Here is a 15343-nt window from a genome sequence, read left to right as displayed (position 1 = left end):
TTTCCTCCCCCGAGGATGGTCAGAGGGATGGCAGGCAGATCCCAAAGCCTCCCCAGCCCTTTCCTTCCCTGAGGATGCCCAGAGGATGCCTGGGAAGAAGCAGGCAGGCCCAGGCAGCCGGGTTTTCACACTTTTATTGTAAAGCTTTAGGAAGGGCTAATTACAATGGACTTGGTCATCTTGACAGCTCAGCAAACGAACGGAACAGGGGAGAACGGAAAGGGGCTCACGACGGTGTCATGCTCACGGCTCCGAACAGAAAGAGTTACAAGGGAATCAATTGTGCTCACAGCGCCCGGGGAAAACCAAGCCCAAGGCCCAGGGGCTTCCCCGCACAGGGAAATGCATCACACATTGAGCAGTACAACCTTAGCAAGAGGCGTCGCCTTAGACATAGGGCACCATCTGAAAAATAGTGGGGGTACTTTACTCTGCCATAGGATTTCTCCTTTTAGAAAAGCTACACCTGCATGTACATAAAACTGTACAAAAAACAAGGCATCACAAGCAAGGAAATGAAATCTCGTATAAATAGAACCAACACTGAAGAGCTACAAAGGGGTCGCTTAGATCCTTCCCACGCAGCCCGCCTGCTCCCTGGCTCCCACCTTTGGTTTTCCCCCTGGCTTGTCCTAGTGCAGTGTGAGATACAGTGAACCCTCCTCCTCCCTGTGCTTGTCTAGACCGGAGCCCGTGGGGAGCTGTCCTCCCCCCACGTGCACAGAGGCTTGATCCTTCTGGCTTATAATTGTGCAAATGAGCTTCTTCTTCCCACAGCACCTCTTCCTCGCCCTCCCCCAGGACTGATCCCCAGCGACACTGGCAGCTTCCCCCCGGGACAAATCCCCTCAAACCCCTCTCCCAGGACTGATGCCCAGCGCCCTCTGCCCCCCAGGGACCCATCCCCCTGCACCCCTGGCACCCCACTGAGGCCCCACCGTCCCCTCTGGCCTTCCCCACACATCTACCCAGTGCCCCGAGACCCCCAAGCCCTCTGCACCCCCCAACACCCAACCCTGGCCCCACCGTGCTCCCCTTCAACCCCTCACCAGCCCTCTGTGGGCACCCCCACCCCCAAAGCCACCCCCAAATCCCTCCCCACCCCCATCCCTGGGGGACCCCTCTGCACTCCCCCCTCCCCCCGCACCGTGCTCGCACTGAGGACATCGCCAGGTGCTCCAGGAGACAACACAGCAATTCCAGCCACAGGAATTCCAGCCTCGGCATCCCTCCGGAGACCCCGGCACAAAGCAGGGACCCCACCCGCCGGAATAAGGTGGTCTTGGACAAGCCCCCCTCGCACGTGGCTCTCCCGGGGGTCCCCAGGAGGGGCACTGGACACTGCCACTGCCTGAGCCCAGGGGAGGCGTGAGCAGCCGAGTTGGCAGTGGAGTCAAAGATCGTGGCCAGCACGGCCAAATTGCACATTCTGCCCAGTTTGGCCCTGAAACTACAGAGCTACAATAAAAACAGGTCAGGAGCGGCACCTGCTCCGGCAGCCAGGCCCGGGGGACGCGGCCCCGCAGGGCAGAGCAGGAATCCCGGCCGACATCCACCGGGAGCATCCCGCCCGCCTGCAGGGACGCCCGGCCGGGCCGGAGCAGCAGCGGGAGGCCGGGAGGAGGGTCCTGCCTCCTCCGGGGGGCACCGCCGGGTGCCGGGGCCATGCGGGGTGGCAGCGGTGCCACCCGGGGAAGGCAGGGCTGGGGCACGGGGGACACGGGGGACACGAGCAGCGGGAGCGAGCAGGCGCCTTCTGCCGCTCTTCCTTTGCCGCCCGGGCTCGGCTGGCACCGCGTCCCCTCCGGGGAGGGGGCTGCGTCCTGCCACCGCCCCACGAGAGGGAGAGGAGCTGCTCAGGGCGGGGAGGAGGCTGGGCAGGGGGTCCCGACAGGCACTACAGCTATGGCCTGGCCCCGCGGGGTCCCCGTGGCCCCGGAGCCCGGCACAGCCCCGCGCCAGCCCCGCGGGGACGGGCCGTGCGCTCCGGGGATGCGCCGCCGCAGGACACGCATCCTGCCGGCCTCGCTCCCTGGGGAAGATGCCAGAGCTGGAGACGGGAAGCACAAGGGTGCAGCACGGCCCCTCCCGCAGCCCGGCGGGCGAGGACTGGGAAGGGCTACCCAGGAATGAGGCGCGAGTGGCCCGGAGCCCTCCTGCCAGGGCTGCACCCCAAAGCCAGGAGCGTGCCCCAGCTGCCGAGGGAACAGGGACAGAGCCAGGGGACCCCTCTGGGGAGCCCTGGGAGGGGCAGGGGCTCCTCTCCCCTCTGCACGGGAGCTGAGGACGCCGGGGCAGCGGGGACGTGCCGGGGAGGCCGGTGGACCTTTGACAATGGAAGAGAAAGCTGGACCCCGCGAGAGTGGCCCTGGGGCCTAAGGGCAGCGGAGTCCAGCGGGCAGGGGCTCGGCGGCCCCCGGTGTGACCCTGAGACAAAGCTCCTCCTCACAAAGGCAATGGTGGCTTTACAGGCGGATGGACGGAGGTGGAGGGCACGGCACAGCCCGGCCTCGTGGGCATCCCCTGCCCCGGAGGAGGCCCGAGGCGATGGGCCGAGAGCCGGAGCCGCTGCCGACCTCCCTGCCGGCAGAGGCGGACTGAGGGCTTCTCCGGACCCAGCCGGTCCCTTCCTGGGGACATCCCCTCCCCGGACCCAGCCGGTCCCTTGACTGGGGGCTTCCCCAGCCCTCCTCCACCCGCCAGGCGCAGGGCCACCACCGGGGACCCCCCCGCCCCCCCAGAGCAGCCCCCACCTATGGCACCGGGCAGTCCCTAGGGACCCTGCAGCTTGTGGGCACAGTGACAACGTTCAGAAAGAGATCCGGGCTGAAAAATAGCGAAGTCCCTACCGTCCAGCCAGGATGCTGCCCCTCTCCTCCAGCTCCCCAGCTGCTGTTTCAGGGACTGATCACATCTCTATTTACAATATAGAACATGAGTGCGGGCTGGACGCTGCGCTCCCAGGGGCTCTTCCACGCAGGAAACCATTCAAAGCTGGAACTTGCTCCCTGTGGTTTGTTTTTTTTTTTGTGTGTTTTGTTTTTTTTTTCTCTCTCTCTTTTTTTTTTTGTTTTGTTTTTCCTCTTTTTTTGTCTAGTTTTTTTTTTTTTTCATTTTGCTTTGTTTTGTTTTCTCTTTAAACGTCTTTTTTGTTTTGTTTTGTTTTGTTTCAAGGACAATAAAAAGTTGCGATCAGGCAGGACTTGAATGTCATTCCTATAAGATTCGTATTTACAGGAGTCTACAGCAAAGAGACAGGCAGCTGGCTCCCCGTGCTCGGGGACACTCCTCGTCCTATGCCCCAGGAACTCCACCAGCTCTGCGTGGACCTTTGGTACGTAAGCCCTTCTCTCCCTTCTCCGTGCCCTCCGCACCTGGAGCCTGCCCAGCCCTCCCCGGCAGCAGTTCGGGATGCTCGGCAATCAGGGTCGGGATGCTTTTCATCCTCCCCACCCACCCCCGGCCCCGGGCAACACGGGGTTAAAAAGGCGCTCCTCTCATCCCTGCCTCGCCTTGCCCTGCTCCCCGCAGAGCGCCCAGCCTGGAGAAGCGGCCGGAGCCATAAAGCATCGAAGTGGGAAACGTTCCTCTGGCCTCTGCTCCCTGCCCCTCACGCCCAGCCTCACAGGTAGATCTCCCTCTTGGTGGTCTGGGCCGAGGGGGTGGTGGCCGGCTGGAAGTCCGAGGTCTGGGTGAGAGGAATTTCCTCCATGGGAGAGTCCTTGCAGGGCTCATGGCTACTATTGGAGAAGGCACTGTACGTGGGGAGCAGGCGGAGGTTGGCCATTTTGGTGCTGCGCTCTTCCGACAGTCTGGGGCTGCCGTTCCCGACTTGCTCTTGGCTCCCTCGGTCTTGGTAAGGCACAAAAGTGGAGAGTTTGAGGGCGTTCTTGGGCCTGCGGCTGGGGGAGGACTGCCCAGGCATCCAGCAGGTGTCGGAGTGGCCGAACTCTGTGCACTCCCGGGTGCAGGTCCCAGTCATGGCTACATCGGGCAGAGGCCGGAGATCTGCGGGGAACAAGGGACAGCGGCGTCACCCCGGGAACCGCCTCGGGATGGGCATGGAGCGCAGGGAGCAGCGGCAGGGACTGGACAGCTCTGTCCTGCCCACACTGGGAGGGACAGCTGGACCCACAGACACTCTGGGAGCAGGACCCACGGACAGCCAGGGAGCCACACCCATGGACACCTTGGGACCAGACCCACGGAGAGCCAGGGAGCTGCACCCATGGACAACCCTGGGATCAGACCCACGGACAGCCAGGGAGCTGCACCATGGACACCCTGGGACCAGACCCATGGACAGCCAGGGAGCTGCACCATGGACACCCTGGGACCAGACCCATGGACAGCCAGGGAGCTGCACCATGGACACCCTGGGAGCTGGGCCCATGGACAGCCAGGGAGCAAAGCAGAGCTGGGAGGAAAACCCAAAGCCACAGAGAGACAGGAGGCAGAGCACGGGGCAGAGCTCCCTGAGCCCCTTTGGAGACCAGGACTGCACAGGGAGGCTCCACAGCTTGCATTTGCACAGCAGCACACACGCTGCCACACCAGGCTTGTGATCCCAGAATTTTGAGCACCACCTGGAACCTGCTAAGCTCCAGGAATTCCCACTGGGCACCACCGATGGCTTCACAGAGACAGAACTGCCCTGGACTCAGCCCCGAGGCACAGCCATGTGTCCTGGGCAGCATCCTCGGGCATCCCTGCCCCGCTCCCACCAGGCATCCCAGGCCACATTCCAGCCTCCCCTGGCACCCTCAGCAGGAGCCACGAGCCCAGCCAGAAGTCCTGGTCTCCTGTGGAGCCTGAAATCCCTGAGCACATGGAGGCACAGCCATGCCTCCCTCCAGAGAGACTGGAGATGCCGGGGGTGCCCTGTGGAGATGCCGGGGTGTCCTGTGCACCAAACCCCTGCCTCTGAGGGAGCCCAGCACCCGAGGGCACCACAGCTCCCCACACAGCTGGGACACTGAGCACCAGTTAGACCAGTCCACACCCTGGTGTCCTCACACACCAGCCGCCCCCTGCCCCAGGTGTCCCTGAGCCTTGGCCAGGTGTCCTCGGCACAGGCAGCACCTGTCATGAGGCTACTGTGGCCGGAATTTGGCACTTCCACGCAGAGCTGAATGTCCCTCCCAGAGTCATCCCAGTCACGAGCCATTCCTTGATTTCTGCCCCAGTGTGGGACACCATGTGGTGTTGATGCTGCTCATGACCTTGAGGCTGCTCAGACTTCCAGATGTCCCGGTGGTTCCCAAAAATCCTTCCCATGCCTCCACCACCGTGGAGCTCTCTCCACTGACAGACCGATGGAGGGAGATGCTAAGGAGCTCTGGGGGCCTGAGACGTGTGGGGCACCCCTTTCCCACTGGGGACACACTGGTGCACACAATTCCCTCATCCCAAAAGCAGGGCAGACCCACGGGCAGTGCCTGAGCCCTGGGCAGAAGCAAACCTGGTGGGGTTTCTGCCCTGGCCAACGCTCCCTCCTGCCACCAGTCTGGGGCCGCCACACACCCGAGTCACCCTGGCACAGCTCTCACACACAGGATGCAGGAGAAGGCTTCAGACAATGCTGGGAATGCTTGACACCGGCATGGATGAAGGGGCAAAGTCAGCAGCCAACCACTGTGTGAGCACATCTTGCCCTAAAACAGCCCCCAGTGACTGTCTCCGGAGGCAGCCCCATTTCCCCCTGGGGTCTGTGCCCGCGTTCCATCCCTGGCACCCACAGGAGCTCCCCTTGGAAGCTGGGATACCCTGGCAGGAGGCACACGGACATACCTGCTGGCAGCCCCCCTTCACAGCCTGCTCCGCTCAGGGGACTCTGATGAGGGGCAGAAAAAGGACGACAGCGTCACGTCAGTGCACAGCCCCGGCCTCCACACCCCCTTCAGCCTCTGCCACCCCTGTCCCCACGCTCCCCACTGCCTCCTCAGCCCTTCCTGGGCCTGTCCAGCCTCCTGGAGGCCGCTCGGCCACCGCTGCTCCTCCCTCACTCCCTGCTCCAGCCTCACCCTGATCCCTGATCCTGATCCCTGGAGCCCGGCGGCCTTCACGGGACCCACACGGGGACACTCAGAGCCACCTGGGTGGTGACAGCAGAAGCTGAGGGGTTGGGGCTGTGCACAGGGGACACACACAGGGACACACACATGGACACTCACGTGGATGCACACACGGATACATCCCAGCAGGATGCCGAGCCATGCTCACACCGCGGGGACAAAAAGCAGCAGCACAGAAGCAGCTCAGGGGACACGGCCGTGGCACGGGCAGCACGAGAGCACAGCTTGGCAGGGCACGTCCCTGGGGCTGGCCGTGCACCAGCTGCCCTGCCGCCCTGGGGAACTGCCTCGATTCTCTCTCCCATGTGAGATACAAAACCAGAGGCACAACAGCTCCGTTTTCATCTCTGCTCTGGGCAAGTCCAAGCAGAGAATGGAATGTGAATCCAAGAGGATCCATCAGGTTTTCCTCTCAGGAGCACAGGACGCTCCAGTGGCCACGCAATGGCTTGGTCACTTTGAGGTCCAAGAGGAATTATTGCCATCCTTTCCTGCTTTCCTCCTGGCCATCCTTTCCTCTCCCAGAAAGGCCCTGGTGCTCTGTGCTCCCAGGGGGTGGATGGGAGCCATCCCCTCTTCCTGGGGCAGGAGGAGCTTTGCCGAGCCCACAGAGGGGACTGGCAGGGCTGAAATAAAATCCACCTCTGCAGGGAACAAAGCGACGGAGATCTCCTCGTGCCAGCAGCGGCTTGGGAATGGCAGGATCAAGCAGGAACGCTGTGTTCAGGGTCTTTTATTCTGCTTTACCCATTGTCTGCTCCTGGCACTGAAGCCTTTTTCCAGCATTGTCCCCTCGCTCGCAGAGCCACTGAGCAGCGGATTCTGTGCCATGAGCCCGGAACGGGGCAGGGTGGAATTCCTGAATAGCTGGGACTGAGGGAAAACACGACCCCATGGCCTAATTCCCAGCACACGCTGGTGCCTCAGGGACTCCCAAGTGCCACCAGACGAGCACAAATCCCTCTTTGATGGGAGTTTTGCCCATCGGTTTTCCCCAGTTGTGTGGGGTGCTGAGGAGGCAGGCCCACACCTCGGGGTGCACTAAGGGGACTTAGGATTTCGGATCCCTCCTCCGCCCAAAATGCACTCCTGTGCCTCTGCGGCCCTGGAATGTGACAGCATTCCCAGGGCATGGAGAGGATGGCCACGCCCTCTGGGCTATCAGGGTGTCCTGGGCACGCCAAGTAAAGCTTTGTGCAGTTGCCGTGTTTTCCTGAGCTTTGGCCCATCCCGGTTATTCCAGGCCCCCTGACTGTGCTCCCCAGGCAGGGAAGTGGTGGCTTGGGCATTCACAGCCCTCACATCCTCCTGGCTGCCCCCTTCCTGCAGCTTTGCCTCTCTCTGGCATCCCCTTGTCAGCTGCCTCGGGGCTCTCCTCCTTAGGGATGAACCCGGCGCTGGACAAGTTGGATCCCTTTGGCTTCTTGAGGGGCACGGTTGGGGTTTTACACCAGGATTTTTACACCCTCAGAGATGCCAGGTTGGCTCCTCTGGGAAGAGGCACTAGTTGGTGCTGCTGCTAATTATTCCTGTCTCACCCCCTCCCCACCCGGGGCAGGAGCTCATCCCATCACAGGGCTCCTCCAAAACCTTCCTGGAGATTCCAGCAAAGCTCTGGGGCACTTTGGGAACGAGACAAAAGCAGCAGCCCCAGCCAGCAGCGCTTCCCTCGCCCTCTGCAAGCCTGGGAGCTCCAAACAGAGGCTGAGCCAGCCCCCAGCACGTTCTATATGCTGCCTTCTGCCACATCCCCGGGCTGGTTTGGTCCTGTTGTGTCTTCCACTTGTGTCAGTGCAGGGAGAGCAGGGATGGATGATGCAGCACAGAAGTCCGGGAAGGGAGGGGATGTGCTGGAGCAGCTCTGGGAGGGGAGGCAGTGGGGCTGTGACAGAGCAGAGCGTGGCAGAGGATGCAGAGAAGCCCAGGAAAGGGGAGGAGGGAAGCACAGCATGCCAGGAGGGGCTGGAGAGGCTCGGTGGTGTGGGGAGATGGGGAATGGGAGTGTGGGGAGAGCAGCTGGGAGGAAAACCAGGTGCTTTCCCAAAGCTGGGATCAGAAAGAGCCTTCTTCCCTCCCTGGGGAGAACTCATCCCAGCCAGCTGCCCCAAAAGCAGAGCCCCAGAGCCCTGACCTGTGCTGGGCCTGGGGACAGAGGGACAGAGCAGGGCCCACGCTGCACCCTGGGGTGCCAGGCATCCCAAAGGTCAGTCCTCAGCCAGGGAAAGGGGCAGTGCTCCCAGGAGAGGCAGCTCGGCCTCTGTGCTCTGGACACCTGGAAATGCCCTTCTCCCATTCCAGGCCCTCAGGGCTCTGCAGGCCCCTCTGGGATGTCCCTGACAGTGGTGGCCTCCCACGCCATCCCCTCCCAGCAGCACTGTCCCCCCTCCCTGTGCCACAAGGGCTCCCTTCCTGCCCCACAGCTCCTGGCAGCCGGCACCATTCTCTATTCCAGCATTCCTGGCGCCATTCTCCTGCACCATTGCTCCTCCAGGAGCCATTCCCAGGAATCCTGCTCCCCTCCACCCAGGGCAGAGCTGCTGGCAGGTCCCATCCTGCCATGTCAGTGTTCTCCACAGGCGCCAATTTCCCGCAGGGCCACTCCCCACGGGTGTGTCCCCCACGGGGGTGTCCCCCACAGGGGTGTCCCCACAGGTGTGTCCCCCACAGGTGTGTCCCCCACGGGTGTGTCCCCACAGGGCTGTCCCCATGGCGCACTCCCCAAGGTAAGGCTCTCCCACGGCGCTGCTCCCTCCAGGTGCCGTTTCCCGCAGCGCCGTTCCCGGGAAACGCCGTCCCCCACGGTGCCGCTGCCTCCAGGTACGGCTCCCCCACGGTGCCACGTCCTGCAGGTGCCACGTTCTGTGCTGCTGCCGCCTCCAGGTGCTGCCTCCCCCCGCTGCTGCCTTCCCTGCAGGCAGCGCTGCTGCAGTGCAGCCATTTCCTCCAGGTGCCATGTTTTACAGCGCTGCTCCCTCCAGATACCACTTCCCTGCCGAGCTGCTTCCTCCAGGCGCCTGTGCTGCTGCTCCCCTCCCTCCTCAGACACCCTAAGGAGCAGCTGGGATTGTGCAGCCCAACATCCCATGGTCTTACATTGGTTCCGTTCCTTTCCTATCCTATCCTATCCTATCCTATCCTATCCTATCCTATCCTATCCTATCCTATCCTATCCTATCCTATCCTATCCTATCCTATCCTATCCTATCCTATCCTATCCTATCCTATCCTATCCTATCCTATCCTATCCTATCCTATCCCATCCCATCCCATCCCATCCCATCCCATCCCATCCCATCCCATCCCATCCCATCCCATCCCATCCTGCACACCTGTGAATGAATGTCCTGCATTATCCCACCCCTTCAGTCCCACGTCTCCATACGAGGCCCCAGTCGCCTGGAGAAGTCCCCCACACTGGCACAAGAGATGCTCATCATCCCAGCCCAGCCCATCTCAGCCCATCCCATCTCATCCCATCCCAGCTCAGGAGGAGCTCCCTGCAGGGAACGGGAGCTCTGTGGCTCATTCCCACCGCGTTTTCCCCTTGCCAGGGCTGTTGGGAGAGGAGAGCTGTGCTGCAGGTGGCTCTGGAGCCGAGATCTCCTTCACAAGGCTAAGAGACAAGGTTCCCCTTCACAGTCCCCAAATGAGGGGGGCACAGGCAGTGCAATATCCCAGCAGGGAATCATGGAATATCCTGAGCTGAAGGGACCCCAAAGGATCATCCAGTCCCACCCGTGGCCCTGCTGACACCCCAACAATCCCCCCGTCCATCCCTGGAGCGCTGTCCAAAGGCTCCTGGAGCTCTGGCAGCCTCGGGGCCGTGCCCATTCCCTGGGGAGCCTGGGCAGTGCCAGCACCTCTGGGGGAAGAGCCTTTCCCGGCTCTCCATCCCAAACCTCCCCCTCCAGCCGTCCCCTCCTTCCCTGAGCTCTGCCCTCAGCTCCTCCTGCAGCTGAACCAGCCCAGTGCCCTCAGCCGCTCCTCGGGTGGCCCCTCCAGACCCTTCCCCAGCCCCGGCTCCCTCCTTCGGACACTCGGGAGCAGCTTTGGATCTCTCTGATCGTGTGGCACCCAAACCGCCCCAGCACTGGAGGTGAGGCTGCCCCAGCCCAGAGCAGAGTGGGACAATCCCTCCCTGGGTGATCCCCCAGGACACCCTTTGGATCCTCACCCATTCCTGGCCCATATTCCCACGTGGACAACCCAGAGCTCACCGACGTCCCTGCGGGAGCTGCTGAGCCCGGCCCGTGCCCTCGGCGCTGCTGCAGGGATGGACGGGCACGGGAAGCCTGGGAGGGGGGAGCACAGGCACGGAGCTCCCCGCAGCCCCCGGCAGCCCCAGCTTTTCCCGGCCGCGGCTCCCTCAGCCCCTCCCCGCTCGCAGACGGTTTGCAGGACCATTCCTAGCACTACAACACCCAGCCAGACGGCTGCGGGACCAATTCTAGCACTACAACACCCAGACAGATGGCTCCCCAAACTTCCCACCCTCGCTCCAGATGGCTCCCGGTATCGGAGCCCGACCCGGCACTGCCCACCGAGGTGCTGACTGCGGCTCCGAGCCACACCTCCGGCTCCCGGGGCAAGAACGAGCAACACCCGCTCTTCTAGCGCATCCCCAGGGCTCCCCAGGCTGCGGCACAGACGGGTTTCTCCCGGGCTCCGGGGATGGAGCACACCCCCGGCGTCTCCCCCGGCCCCTCCAGCCCCGCTGGATCTGCAGAACAGCAGCAGCCCCGAGCAGCACAGACAGCCCGCCCTCAAGTGCCCGGGCCGGCAGCCCCTGCAGGATATCCCAACACTCCACAACTGTACGTGCCTTCCCAGCTCCTCCGAGGGGATCCCAGCACAGCCCAGGAATGGATGGGGACAGATGCACCCACCGGGCTCAGCAAAGCCGGCACAGCTGGGGCTGGAGTGCTTCGCCTGGCTCCCAGGGGGTGTGTTCTTCCCTTCTGGCTCCCAGGAGATGTGTTTTCCCTTCTCCCATCTCCCAGGAGATGTGTTTTCCCTTGCCCACTCCCACGGGATCTCTTCTTCCCTTGCCCAGCTCCCAGGGAGTGTGTTCCTCCCTTCTGCCTCCCAGGAAATGTGTTTTCCCTTTCCTCACTCCCAGGGGATGTGTTTTTCCCTTTCCCAGCTCCCAGGGGATGTGTTTTCCCTTTCCCCATGTCCCAGGGGATGTGTTTTCCCTTTCCCCATCTCCCAGTGGATGCGTTTTCCCCTTTCCCAGCTCCCAGGGGATCTGTTTTCCCTTTCTCCATGTCCCAGGGGATGTGTTCTTCCCTTCTGGCTCCCAGGAGATGTGTTTTCCCTTGCCCACTCCCAGGGGATCTCTTCTTCCAGGGAGTGTGTTCCTCCCTTCTGCCTCCCAGGGGATGTGTTTTCCCTTTCCTCACACCCAGGGGATCTGTTTTCCCTTTCCCCACGTCCCAGGGGATGTGTTTTCCCTTTCCCCACGTCCCAGGGGATGTGTTTTCCCTTTTCCCATCTCCCAGGGGATGTGTTTTCCCTTTTCCCGGCTCCCAGGGGATCTGTTTTCCCCCTTTTCCCATCTCTCAGGGGATGTGTTTTCCTGTGTGTGCCAGAGGAGCCGCCTCCATGCTGCGGTCACCCCACGGGCACCGTGTGACAGCGGCCACATCGCCACAGCAACGGTAGGCAGAGCACCCAGATGGATGTTCCCGGACACTGAGCGTGTCCCTGCAGGGCTCAGCAACACACTGAGCGCTCCCAAAATCCCCCTCACCCCAGAGCCTCCTTGTGATACCCAGGGAACAAATTCCACCCCCCTAGAACAGATTTTGTGCTCGTAGTGCCACCCCCATGATCCCCTACCCTGGCACAGAGGGGCTTCAACCTCCACTGGACTATAAAAGGCAGAATTATTACATTAAACTACTGAATAATTGTGTTAAGAAGCACCTTAATAGGATTACAGGGTTCAAAGGTTAGGAAATGCCAAAATTAGGATTGTCCAGGCAGCCTTAATTGTCCTCCTGAAAGTGCTTTGTGATGCAGACCAGAGTCACACTCTGGTGGGAAATATTTCCCCTGGGGTCCCTTTGTGGCTTCCAGGGAGAGCACAGAACCACCCGGGAGGTTTAACAGGGAAGGAGCTGCCTTGCCAGTGAGACTCTGCCCCAGAGGCTGCAGAAACTGGGGAAGGTACAAGGAAAGGCTCGAGAGATCACAGAAAATTCCTCCTCTAAAAAGGAGATGGAGAATGGGGGGCGTGATGCTCTCCTAATGAGAAAAGACAGCAATTTTCTCCCGTCCTTCAGGAAATAAAATATCTGTGCACGTTTCACTGGCACTTCTCAAAACATTTTGTACCTGGCACATGCCCTGTATGAAAAATCGGGTCCTTGCAGCTAAAACCCACAGCAGACAAAAGCAAAGGCAAGGAATGAGCATTGCTGGGCAATCCTCCTCCCTCACGTTGCATAAAACAACCCAATCCAGCTCCAGAATGAAATCCTGGATCCATTAATATCCCAGCATTATCCTCTGGCCGTCCTACAGACGAAAGACTCCACAAATATCCACCAGAAAGGCTGAGGAGTCCAAATCAATCCACGGAATCACCAAACCCTCTTCCCGGCGTTCGCTCCTGCAGCATCCAGGTGAGCAACAACGCCTGAGGTTCCTTTAGGAGTGCACAAAGATCCTAAACCCATGGAATTTCGGGCAGTGGAGCTGCCCTCCTTCCTTCCCTGCCCCAGGAGCTGGGACAGGTGGGAACACAGGGCTCGGCACGGTCTAATGATGGTTATGTAAATCCCGCGGGAGCGCGGCACCACCTGCCATCCCCGGGGGCTGCCGGCTCATGCATGCCTCGGATGCGCATTCCTGCTGCCCAAATTCCTCCGCGATGGCTCCTGCCCGCATCCTGCATTCCCACCTCGGCTCTGCCGATGGATGCACGGGATTCCGCCCCTGGGGGGCTCAGGGGATGGCCTGCCCCCCCTCCAGGCAGAGGCTCACTAGAAACATGGGAATGGCCATCCCAGAGCTCCCTGGGGACTCGGGAATGGCCATCCCAGAGCTCCTTGGGGACAAGGGAATGACCATCCCAGAGCTTCCTGGGGACACGGGAATGGCCATCCCAGAGCTGGGAATGCCCAACCCAGAGCTCCCTGGCACACTCTGGGTACCCTGTGCCACCAGCCAGTGTGACCACAAGGGGCCAGGCCACCAGGAGCAGTGTCACCAGTGCCACTCTGACCACCCACTGACCTGGTGACACAGGGCCCACAGCCCAGGTGCCCTCCCCAGCCCTCTCAGCTGGACCTGGGTGAGGGACAGGTGGTGGCACTGGTGGCACCAGGTCCTGGGGAGCTTCCAGTCCATATTTTCATGGGTTGATGACACAGAGTCACTCTTACCCCGTGTCCCCAAGTCCCCAGCACACAGAGCATCACTGCTCGTGGTTCCAGAGGGGCTGGAGACCTGAGCCATGGCAGGATTGTGCCCTGTGGGGCTGGGAATGCTTCTCCCAGGAGGAACCTGAGCACATAATCCTTGAGCTCTGCCTTGTGCCTGAGCCTGGGAAGGGCCAGGTCTGATCCTCCCTGACCTGTCCCCTCTGCCCCGAGCTGGGGGGGGGGGGACACAGAGGGTCCCCTGCAGCCCCATCCCACCCAAACCACGGCATTGCACCATGGCACCCCTGGGGCTGGCCTGGGCACCCTCCTCCCGCTGCATCCCAGCGCTCGTGCGGCACCTGCAAGGGTTAATCTGCCTCTCCAGAGCTTCTCAGAGCTAATTAGAAAGAGCCTGGGCAAGTGTGGTGGCAGACACCAGTGCACTTATCTCCCCACTTCCGGGGCTCTGCCCTTATCATTTAATTAAAGCTGCAGCCCTGCTCCCCTGGCTGGCAGCAGCTCATCACGGAGGGCACTGGAGCTTGAGGCAGCCTCTGCCAGCTCGCCAGGAAGGGCAGGAGAAGGGAGGGAACAGGCCCCAGGAAGGACAATCAAAGGCAGAAGAAGATAAAGGAAGAATCCCTTTGTGCTGGCTGAGGACAGCGAAGGCAGCGAGTGACCCCAGTGTGCCACCCCTGTGCCACGTGTGGGGGGACTTGGGGACAGCTCTGCTCCAGGGGGACCTGGAAGAGGTCACAGCATGGAATGAGCCAAGGAAAGGCCTTGGTGGGAGGCACTTCAGGCTGGCTCCATCTCCCAGAACCCCCAAAGCAGCTCTCTCACAGAATCCCAGGATCACTGAGGCTGGAAAAGTTCTCCGAGGTCATCCAGTCCCAGCTGTGCCCCATCCCCACCTTGTCCCCAGCCCAGAGCACTCAGTGCCACCTCCAGCCCTTCCTTGGACACCTCCAGGGATGGGCACTCCAAACCTCCCTGGGTAGTTCCCATCCCTGAGCACCCTTTTCATGGGGAAATTCCTGCTGCTGTCCACCCTGAGCCTCCCCTGGCCCAGCCTGAGGCCGTTCCTTCTCCTCCTGTCCCTGTTCCCTGGGAGCAGAGCCCGACCCCCCCGGCTGTCCCCTCCTGTCAGGGAGTTGTGCAGAGCCACCAGGTCCCCCCTGAGCCTCCTTTTCTCCAGGCTCAGCCCCTTTCCCAGCTCCCTCAGCCTCTCCTGGGGCTCCAGCCCCTTCCCAGCTCCGTTCCCTGCCCTGGACACGCTCCAGCCCCTCCAGGTCTCTCTGGCCAGGAGGGCCCCGAACAGGACACAGCCCTCGAGGTCCCCCAGCAGTGCCAGCACAGGGGACAGGCCCTGCCCTGGTCCTGCTGTCACACTGGCTTTGATCCAGGCCAGGTGCCCATGGTCCCCTTGCCCACCTGGGCACACACCTGGGCTCCCAGCAAGGCATCCTCAGGTGCACCCTGACGCCAGAGTCCCAGAGCAGAGCCAGCCATGCTCAACCCTCCCAGAGGAAAAGGACAATCCCTGCCATGCTGTACCCAGCATTCCAAAGAAAACTGGGGAGCACAGAGCACTGTGAAATGTCCAGAAGGGAGGCCACCAAGCAACCGGATGGATGTAAATCAAGGAACAGGACAGATGTAAATCAAGGAACAGGATGGATATCCATGAAGCAATGGCAGCAAACCTTGCTGGTGTCCAAAAGAGAACATGGATCACAGGATCATGGAATCACAGAATAGTTTGGGATGGAAGGAACCTCAAAGCTCATCTTGTTCCCTGCCATGGGCAGGGACACCTTTTACTCTCCCAGGCTGCTCCAAGCCCTCCAAGCCTGGCCTTGGACACTGCCAGGGATCCAGGGGCAGCCATAGCTTCTC

General features: G+C 61.5%; 1 protein-coding gene across 2 annotated transcripts in view; it reads right to left on the bottom strand.

The window, feature by feature from the left end:
• Nucleotides 1–2443: 2443 nt before the first annotated feature.
• The window catches only part of PCDH1 (protocadherin 1), a 53460-nt gene continuing 40560 nt past the window's right edge, over nucleotides 2444–15343 (bottom strand). The window contains exons 5-6 of one of the 2 annotated variants that reach the window (XM_066197319.1): nucleotides 5791–5833; nucleotides 3923–4008 (exon numbers count right to left, since the gene is read on the bottom strand). In XM_066197319.1, the coding sequence (XP_066053416.1) occupies nucleotides 5808–5833 (26 nt within the window). In that variant the 3' untranslated portion in view covers nucleotides 3923–4008; nucleotides 5791–5807. Of the gene's footprint in view, nucleotides 4009–5790; nucleotides 5834–15343 lie in introns of both variants that reach the window. The other variant, XM_066197318.1, reaches the window with a different exon arrangement.

The sequence above is a fragment of the Chamaea fasciata genome, unplaced genomic scaffold (genome assembly GCF_029207755.1).
Source record: "Chamaea fasciata isolate MVZ Bird 193981 ecotype frontalis unplaced genomic scaffold, bChaFas1.0.hap1 SCAF_15, whole genome shotgun sequence".
NCBI classification, from domain to species: domain Eukaryota; kingdom Metazoa; phylum Chordata; class Aves; order Passeriformes; family Sylviidae; genus Chamaea; species Chamaea fasciata.
The sequence above is the reverse complement of the archived record's forward strand: the minus strand, read 5'-3'. Positions and strand labels throughout refer to the sequence as shown.